The following is a 10,275-nucleotide window of genomic DNA, read 5'->3' on the forward strand; positions in this document are numbered from 1 at the left end:
GCTGAGGCCAGACCACCTCTTCTATGGGACCAATGGTTCTTGGTTCTCTATCGCTGGTCGCCAGCTTTGCGATTCAAAGCCATGAGCAAACCTGTGGCTGTTAATTACTTCATAGGAACAATAATATTGGGATCCAACCCATCCCTGATATAGAGTAAACTGTTGGAGGTCGCAAGACATTTCATACCTAAAAATGGGGTCATCACCAAAAAAGAGGTATGCTGATGTGATCCAGGTCTGATAAACCCTTAGAGTATGTAGTTGTGATTAATGGATGTATTTATTTATACATGACCATGATTCCGTATACCAGCTCTGTCTCTGGCTAAAGGCTCCATGCTGTGGAGGGACAGACATGGGAGACAGAATTGGCCTATTCAAGCCCCTGAGGAAGGGCAAGACAAATGAAAAAGGTAAAATGTTTCATCCCTGTGGGAGAAATATAATAGTTTTACATACTATAATGAATAATGGTAATATAGATTTTTCAATGTGTGTGTGTGTGTGTGTGTGTGTGTGTGTGTGTGTGTGTGTGTGTGTGTTTGTGTGTGTGTGTGTGTGTGTGTGTGTGTGTGTGTGTGTGTGTGTGTGTGTGTGTGTGTGTGTGTGTGTGTGTGTGTGTGTGTGTGTGTGTGTGCGTGCGTGCGTGCTTGCGTTTGTGGGTGTGTGTGCATGTGTTTGTCTTTGTGTGTATTCTATCTCAACTGGACAGACTTAAACCACACATTAGTGAGTACCGCCTCACTGCTTCTCACATTAAATGCCACCCCATGTTTCATCAAATAAACTAAAGATTCCTTTAATACATCACTTGATTTACTAATACAAGATGTATTATTAATTTCTCAATTTATTCAAAAATCATGAGTCCATACAATGGATCAAATGAACTGTAACAGGTGCTATATTTTCTTTGGCTAGTGTCACTAGCCAAAGAAAATATCCCTCATGCCGATGAACCTGAAACTCCTGCTGCTCCTTATCCCTCAACAGAAGTTATTTCATGTTTTGTTTTGAGGCCCGCGGGTGGGGCCACTTACTGTAACTGATTACTCATGCAAGGAGGGGCAGGTGGCAATTAAACCACGATTCTTTGTTTAATTACGGTCAAGAAAGCGCATCGGGTGAACCACATTGATTACCGACTGCAAGTCAGCATGTTCACGCCCGCTTATGAGTGACCTGCTTTCTGCATTTCTGAATACTAGAGGACAAGAAGGGGACAGTCTGTACTTACTATCTGTCTTGGAAAAAAGAAAGAAAGGAAAACATAATTGTTTTATAATTGACTGGTAGGATAATGAGCCTTCATCACACGTCAACCGGTGAGTAAACCAAAATCTGGGAACGCAGACTTGTCTGTGTGGTCAGCTGTCCTACTGAGCTGTTCACCTCTACACCTGTGCAGTGTTCCACGGTGTTCCTCCTATACCCGATCAGGCGACAGTGGTGAAAACAGGATACCTCCTCAAGTCCCCCCCGTACTCCCTGTTGAGAAGAGAGGTGAGTTTGACGAAGCTGATGACGATGAATGAAGGTGTATTGTAGTCTGCCCATGTAGCTAGGGTATAGGTTTTACCATGAGGTTTATTGTTGGGGTCAGGCATAGGCGCAGGGTCGGTGTTGTTTGAGGGCCATTTTCCATTTAATATTGAATATATGCTTTATTGTCCCATGGGGAAATTACATTTGAGGACTGAATGCTGCCATTGAAACATACCATGAAGTACTATTCAATGCAACATTAATAAACTTACATTTTAAAAGATGCAAAAGACTGGTTGCAAAGCCTTCGATGGCATGATATTGCACAGTTTATGGCTTTGTCTGAGTTTTTGGGTTAATGGTTAAGTGTCACTGTCTTGCCATGTTTTCCTTCATCCAGACTTTCTGGAGAAGGCGTTTTTTTGTTCTGTACAAATCAAATGAACAAGACTACCGGCTCAAGTACTTCAACAGCGGGGATCAGAAGGACAGGGCCCTGGGGGAAATAGACCTGAAACAGTAAGTTTGTTTTCAACTGAAACTATGACTTGCACACAATTAAAGGTAATCGAGGTACGATTCGAGAGCTATGATTTGTCCGTAGTGCCTGAAGTGTCACACTACACAATAGCCATCTGTAAGCCATTAGTGGGTTAAATGCTTTAGAATATCCTATTTTACTTGATTGTAGTATGTATAGATGACCCTTGCCTTGACGCCATAAGCGTTTCCGTAGAATGACCTCGTGGTGTACTGCACACATCTGAAGATCTAACTCTTTTGAAGGTTAAGAGCGATGCTAGTAAACCCGGGCGGCCACCCCAGATGGAGTTGGGTCCAGAAAAACGTCAACTGTAATCCATCCTGCGTTCTCTACATCAACACTTCTGCCAGGGAATACTTTCTGGTTGGCGACAACAGGTAGCAGAGGCAGGTTCGAACACAGGTGTCTGGCTGTAAGGCGTGATCACCTATGATTAACGCCATGGATTTATATAATACAGTGCCATCAAAAAATGCCATCAAACTGCGCCCTGTTACATGTTTCAGTTTAGGTTATGTTGGTGCTTGAATCAGAACATGAGTCACTCCATCTCAGATAGAGCCTGAAAAATGTTGTTCATGACAGGCTTCAGAACAGAGGCGGAGTGGCCATCGGGACGATCGGGAGGCATGCATTCCACCCTTAAATCAATATGGAATCCCCAAGCGGTCATTACTATGTCACTACTTTGATTGGTTTGAAGTCCAGTCGGTCATTTGCACTATGTCATCATGGTCATCTAGCGTTCATCGTGAAGGTTTATTTTTATGATAACATTTACATGATTACAAAACGTGTATAATAATAATTTAGGCCTGTTAAACTATACATTTATAAGAAAGGTGGAGCTGTAGTTTACTATACAGCCACTGTAGTGACATACGTCTTTGAACATGCATCAATCTGCATTACAAACCAATGTTATTGATATTTATCTTAATCTTGGAATAATCTCACTCAGAGCCCTTTCCAGCGACATCTACATTGAGTGTAGATGTGTTGAGCTCTCTCTGGGCAGCTGTTGATTTCGATATCCCTGTCTGAGAGAGGGTTAGCTTCTTGGACGCATCTACACTCATTAGAGTCATACCAATGATGTGTACTAGCTAGAAAAAGTATTACAAAGGTGCTGTGGGTTGTAGGCCAAGTCTTTCTGTTTTTTACGCTAGCCTGTTGCCTGATTTTGATCAGGTTTGTTCAGGTTGATCTGGCCCAACGTTTAGTTTCCTATTCAAAGCTAAAGGAGAACAGAGCTTATTGAATGAGTACGCCCGTTCATCATTGTCAATGTCAATAACGTAAGGTTACTCCACCACGGACTCACTCTCGTTGGGGGCGGCAAATAAATGAATTGCCCTTTAGGCATCAATTCCGAGGATGCTGATCGGCTTGATGAATGTCGCTATGAGCATATCTTTTGTCAGCAATTGGGAGCGCTGCAGCACTGGCTGGGCGATGTTTGTATCGTCCCAGAGGAAAGGTTGGAACAGCATAGCTCATCTTCCGCAAATGCACTGATAGATATTTTTGATATTTCACGTTATTGTCAATTTTAAACACTAACATCAATTATTGTTTATTTAAAAACATATAATGTATTTTATGTTGAATGGATTGAATAATCACCTATTACATTTTTTAATAGGTAGGCTTTATTTTTACTGCTTGCCTATTTAGGAGTATGATGTGTGTCCGATCTTTTATATGTTTTCCATTCAACGCTATATGAACCTATATTAATGTCAGTCAACAGTCACAGCAACAGTCTATCATTGTCTTGCAAATCACAGAACCAAAGTTTATTATGGGTTGTTTCATAAATACACATAATTGTGAGGCTTTTTTTTTTTTTTTCTCTGATTCATAATGACCTTGGTTTCCTCTTGAACAGACCTCCATTTATACTTTGAGATGATGTGTGAATTGCAATTGCATTGTCTTCCTATTACCCCCATTTATTTAATTTCCAGCTCGGATGTGAATGACTGGCTCTTTGCTTTATCCAATCCCGGTTTTGCAGAGGTAGGCTGAACTTTGTTTGCATTTATAATATTAAATTAACCTGCTTCTTGCTAGCAAACTGTTAAATCTTTTATAAATGACATGATGAATGACTTTTAAGATTCAAGAGATTTCTAAGAGATCTTTAATATGCATACATTATGCTTGTATTGCTCTCAACCTTGTTTTGAACAAAGTCTCCTAAATAAGGAAAATCCCCTTTCTTTAGCAAAGTCTATGTGAAGTTGTGGATTTCAACACTGAAACTGTAAGTGAAGTCACCCTTTACATTCCATGTTCCAGAAGTTCATATTGGTTATTTTTTTAAAGTTGTAAGCTATTGAGATGTCAGATTCAAGGTCGTCATCATTTTATCCTAGCAACAGACATAAAACAAGATTTTTTTTAAGCATCCATTTTCCAAATAACACAGTCACAATAGTCTACCAAAATATGCATTTAAAAGATACTGTTAAGGACTCCAACAGCTTATTGTTTGTCTTTAGTTCATGAAAAGCTCATGGAAACTTCAGTCTGTGTCCGAGCCAGCAGCATATAAAGACGCCTCGGAGATGGTAAAGGAGAAAAGCTTTCACTTTGACATCCGTAATTGCGAATCTGTGCCTTATACTTAAAATAACGCTTCCTGATTGGCTGACAGGGTCAACTGCCACGACAAAGCTCGGAGCCTGTGGATCCCATCTATGACTACCCCAAAGCCTACCGTGATAAACAACTGGTAAGTAACCATGCATGAGACCATGAATAAATGTAAACACTCAAGAATGAATATGATCAGTCCATCACCATTGTAATGATCCTGTGTGTGGAATGTGCTTGCTCTTTGATGTGAATGATTGCTTTATTGCTTTACCTTCCACTAGCCGGTGGGCATATCAAACTGTTTATTGCCCTGCCTTGAGGTGATAATCCCGTTTATTCTACTTCTTGCTTGCCAACATAATAAAACAATTCAAATACTTTAATAATTATGCTTTTTCTTGTTCGTATTGCATGCTTATTAAATATATATTCTGTTTGAGTTAATCTCCCTCAAAAAGTAGTCCCCTTTAATGACCATCGATCTCGGACACCTTAAAAGGGCATTATCCCGCTTATACCATGGTCACTTGCCAAAGAATATAAATTAAGATTATTCATTAATATTTTCATGCGCTTTACAATCCAAATATAAAGTTTTTCACATGCCATAATTTAGTTTCCCTGGTAACGCCTGAGGGTTTGACTAAAACCTGTAACAATCATTACCCTCCCGTAAGGCTCTTATGCAACGGAAAAGTTGTTCACTCCTCCAGTAAATAGTACGGACCTTAGCTACGACTTGGCAACGGGAAGGTATTTTAGTCCGCTGAGCTATAAACAAGAGAGCGAACGTTATGGATTACATATTTATAATTCAAAATTCGTCCCAGCCTTTAGGCCTATACCACAGATACTCTAGGGTCTATAGCATATAACCGCGTTGTCTGATTACAGTTTAATTCATTTTGCAGAATTTACCAGCCCTCGTTTTGAAGACTAATCACCGCGCCGTTCGTTTCAATGGGAATCGCGACGTTCTTTGCTTTCAACATAAATTGACATATTTATAATTTGAAATTATTCGTCCAAGCCTTTATACCACAGATACTCTAGGGTCTATAGCATATAACCACGTTGCCTGATTACAGTTTGATTCATTATTCGCAATTTACCAGCTCTCGTTTTGAAGACTAATCACTGCGCCGTTCGTTTCAATGGGAATCACGACGGTCTATACTTTCAACATAAAGTGTACATATTTATAATTTGAAATTCGTCCAAGCCTTTATACCACAGACACTATATGGTCTAGCATATAACCGCGTTTTCCGATTACAGTTGAATGTATTTTTCACAATTTATCAGCTCTCATTTTGAAGGCTGAAATACAAGCGGCGTATTGATCTACTATTTGATGACGCTTTGCTCAGTCAGCAGCAAGTTGAACCGACAAGTCAGCAGGCAACCTGCCGGGTTAATGCCCTCCTCCCAGCCAATCAGAATCAAGCATTCTTAAATTAAGTAGAATAATTACTTTTATGTTTCGGGAGAATTCCCCTTTAATATTCATTCATTGTAATATGCTTGGATTGCTCTCAACCTTGTTTTGAACAAGGTGTCTGCTAAATAAGGAAAATACCCTTTCTTTAGGAAAGTCTGGGCCTATATAAAGTTGTGGATTTGAACCCTGAAACTGTAAGTAAAGTCACCCTTTACATACCATGTTCCAGAAATTCATATCGGTTACTTTAGAAGTTGTAAGCTATTCAGATGTAAATTTCAAGCTCTTCATAAATGTATCATAACAACAGAAATAAAACATTATTTTTTAAGCACCCGGCACGGGGAAGGTTACCGTCCACGAGCCGGGCATATCAAACAGTTCATTGCCCTGCCTCTCTGTGATTATCCCTTACTTATTCTACTTTGTTTAAGAATGCTTGATTCTGATTCGCTGGGAGGAGGGCATTAACCCGGCAGGTTGCCCGCTGTACTTGCTGGAAACCGGGAAATTTTAGCGTCCTTTGGCTTTTGTCGGGACTCAGGACACGCAACTCAAAATCGGAACTGTCCCGGCAAACCGGGACATCTGGTCACCCTATTACAAGGCCGCACTAACACTAAACTATGATGTCAAGCAGGGGGCCACAAAATATCATCCCGCGGGCCTCAATTGGCCCCCGGGCCGCTAGTTTGAGACCCCTGTTCTAAACAGTGCAGCGTTATTAATTTGAGTTTGAGTGTATCTAACTAAAACAGCCCAAATAAAATGGCTAAATAATTTTGCTATACATTTATTGCAAATAAAAATTATTTGAAATAAAGAATGCATGTTTGATCGATTGTAATTAAAGGGGACTACTTTCTGGGTGTAATGAAAGTGTAATAACTTGTAAGTGTAATAATCCTGTGTGAGTAATTTGCTTGTGCTTTGGCCAGGTTAAGGAGCCCTTGTACGTGGCCATGGACGAAGTGTGAGTGTTCATAATTAATGTGTTCATTGTTCTTATTAACACCCCCCTAATTGATTACAAAATCTTAAAAATGATAATACAATGTGAAGTTTTTCAGTTCTCTCTTGTTTCCACCGTATTTTTTTGGTTGATTAGAGACTGAGTCTTAATAGAAATTATCTGGTGTGCTCTCCTCTGTGTTGTACTACTTTGTGTAGATCTGGTCCGTGTAGAGCTAGTCAGTCTGTAGATCTAGTTTATGTAGCTCTAGCATGTAAATGTAGACTGTGTATCTGTAGTTTGTGCAGCTATAGTTTGTGTCCGTGTGTTCGGTTGAGGTTGATCAGATGTGGTTATCCGTTGTCCCATGTGGGGTCGGTGATGCTGGATGCCAGTGACGACAGACTCACAGGGTCCATCCCTCAGGCCTGGGATAAACTCGGGACGATAACACGCCAACAGTTTTCTAAGGCTGTATCGATGGAAGCCCCAGATAACAGGTAGACGGTTTGGTGTCTCTCTTTTAATTCTCTGTGGCTGCAAATACATTGGATTCGTCAAGCACTTTACAGTGTTTTGAATAACTAAGTATCACTCAAATTATAGCTCTTAAATCTTAACTAAAACAACCCAACATTACCTTCTAGCCTCTTAAATCCCGATCAAAGGGATGTTGTAGTCCTGCAGGCTGACCTTAAGGAACATCTCTCCCTGTCCGAGGTGGATGGAAGACTCAGGTATGTAGATATATATTCACATCATTGAAATTGCTGTTAGATATTAATCATGTACTAATTTGGAAATTGTTTTTTTGATTTAGATGGGAAAGTGTTATTATTGAATAATCCATATAAACTTAACGAGATTTCAATCTAAGATGGCTGAATTGAAAAACTAAACTTGGTGATATCAACCTCTGCAGAACTAACCGATCCGAATAGCGCTGAGTAGTCACGCCCCTTTGGTTCACTGGCTGGTTGATTCCAGCTAATGTGTTGGGAATTTTGGGTTAATCACCCAAAACTTTTAAAGAACTCTCCGTTGCCATATATGTGATACAAAGGGCATCTAAAATACATTGGGATACACACCAATGTATCTTAAATTCATTTGTAATATTAGGTACATTTAATGTGGCAACAGGAGTTGGTTGTTAATTGTGTACGTATGTGTGTGTGTGTGTGTGTGGGGGTGATCTTTTTAAAAAATCGATGATCTTTTAAAAACGATTGTGATTCTGGAAGTGGGCTGTTGCTTTGACCTGTATATGGACCTGTGTTTCTCTGAAAAGATGTTAAAATACCAGCCATTAATACATGCTTTAACAATAGGTGGCTATAGCACAAAGCTAGTTGGACTCATTTATGGTAGCCTTGGACATGTTCATAGATTCTGTGTTAGAGGATTGCAAATTGCTGGACTCAATAAGAAGAACTCTAAGCAAATAGCCAAGTACTGCTCTGTGTCAGCAATCATAGGCAGTCTCCATGTATGGAGAAGGCGCTGTTATCTCTACCCATGATACAACTTGAACTATACATGTATCTCTACTGATTCACTTGGTTGTGGTTACCTGCAAAGTGTTTGTGTTGTTTTGGACATAAATAGGCTCTTTATTAATATTTGGATGCTATGGTGTTGTAGTATTGGTCATTCCAAATAAATGTATCAAATGTGTGGGGGTGTATCAGTGTGTCGGGGTGGACGGGCCAGCCGCTGGGTCTGTTCCGGGAGGGAGACCAGTTCCTAGCTCTGAACGACCTGCTCACCTGCAGCATGGTGGAGTTTCATGCCTACCTCAGCAGATCCCTAAAAAAACAGGTATTTGGGACATGTGGGCATGTAGCGACTACCGATTTGATTCCAACCATCGTATGGTGTTCATGCACCACATGTCATTTCCGTCCTTTTTCCTTAACCAATGTTTGAGTTGGAAAAAACTTCAATCTCAATATTGATTAATTGTTGGAGAATTTAGCACACACATGAACACATGATTTTGATGATCAATTAATTTAAATTAGAAGGCACTTTGTTGTTGTAATGCAACTATTACGCTAACAATAAATGTCTGTCTGGCGGTCGGGACAATGTCATTTTTTGTACACAAATTGTAAACATATATTCATACAGGTTTTTTGCAACCTAAATATGTTATGAAGCACAACTTATAAAACATTCTAGTAAAACTAGGCTACCGAATAATACTATTAACTTTGCCTAACATGTGTCTCCCTCCCCAGGTCAAAGTGACCATCTTGCGTCACCTGAAAGTCCCCATCCACCGTCGCCACAGTTTACCTCACACTCTGTGAGCTAAACTGTGCAGGTTTAGACTTACAAGAGTTTGTAATTCCGGGTATCATTTTATCATAAAATGGTGGGAAGTTCGCCTTCGACACCCAGTTTGTGACATTGTGAGAATTCAAATGCAAGGGCTTTCATCCACAGACCATAGGCTCAATCACTATTGTGATACCTCATTCGGTGATGGATAGTTACTTACATTACCTTACATTTATTGAAACGAGATTCGAGATTCTTCGAGATTGCCACTATAAGTCATCATTTACTCTGTAGTCAACTTGATCCATCTACATACACTATAAAGCACTTAATCCTGCACTATATCACTTTTCCACTACAGCTATTCACTCCATTAAAAAGTATCTGAACTAGAACATTTCTCAAGAGTAAAGTGTGCCTCTCCACGAGTCATTCAATCCCGGGAATTTTCTCTCCAAATTACTTTCCTCAGGCTTACTTTTGTTCTCCAGTTAATAATTCATCTCCAATCTGAACATTATATTATCTGAGAGTAGAGGTCTAGCCATCACTTTGAAGAATACAAAGCCTTCTGTCTGAAACTCCCAGACGTGTGTGTGACAGCGGTCAGTGGTATTACTATGATGACAGCAACTTGATGTATTCTATAGAGGAGCAGATAGTGTCACACACACACACACACACACACACACACACACACACACACACACACACACACACACACACACACACACACACACACACACACACACACACACACACACACACACACACACACACACACACACTTTATCGTTTAGCAGACTACGCTTTATCCAAAGCAAGTACCCCCTTACAAGTAAGGCCGAGAAACCTAATAAACGAAGAGGCATGAGTAGCAATGGAAACAGTTGTATTAGTGGAAAACCAGTTGGACTAGACTCAGCCTGTTCTCCAAAATAAAATACAGAATCTGACATCTTT

The 10,275-nt window shown here is 40.0% G+C and overlaps 2 protein-coding genes across 3 annotated transcripts; both read left to right on the top strand.

Moving 5' to 3' along the window:
• The first annotated feature begins 1,152 nt into the window (after positions 1-1,152).
• LOC115531616 (pleckstrin homology domain-containing family S member 1-like) lies at positions 1,153-4,472 on the top strand. The gene is made up of 7 exons (XM_030340970.1): positions 1,153-1,325; positions 1,409-1,503; positions 1,886-2,004; positions 2,272-2,406; positions 4,000-4,051; positions 4,260-4,298; positions 4,464-4,472. Exons 1-7 carry the CDS (start codon positions 1,301-1,303, stop codon positions 4,470-4,472), a joined length of 474 nt encoding a protein of 157 aa, XP_030196830.1. The 5' UTR covers positions 1,153-1,300.
• On the top strand, positions 4,405-9,755 carry LOC115531052 (uncharacterized). Of its 2 annotated transcripts, XM_030340064.1 has the most exons (7): positions 4,406-4,605; positions 4,692-4,769; positions 7,013-7,047; positions 7,422-7,526; positions 7,674-7,763; positions 8,718-8,847; positions 9,270-9,755. In XM_030340064.1, the coding sequence occupies exons 1-7, from the start codon at positions 4,540-4,542 to the stop codon at positions 9,339-9,341; spliced, it is 576 nt and encodes a 191-aa protein (XP_030195924.1). In that variant the 5' UTR covers positions 4,406-4,539; the 3' UTR covers positions 9,342-9,755. The 2 variants fall into 2 exon arrangements, with proteins under 2 accessions (XP_030195923.1, XP_030195924.1); XM_030340063.1 differs by lacking the exon at positions 9,270-9,755 and having other exon boundaries at positions 4,405-4,605; positions 8,718-9,150.
• Positions 9,756-10,275: the final 520 nt, after the last annotated feature.

The sequence above is a fragment of the Gadus morhua genome, chromosome 18 (assembly GCF_902167405.1).
Source record: "Gadus morhua chromosome 18, gadMor3.0, whole genome shotgun sequence".
Classification (NCBI taxonomy): Eukaryota; Metazoa; Chordata; class Actinopteri; order Gadiformes; family Gadidae; genus Gadus; species Gadus morhua.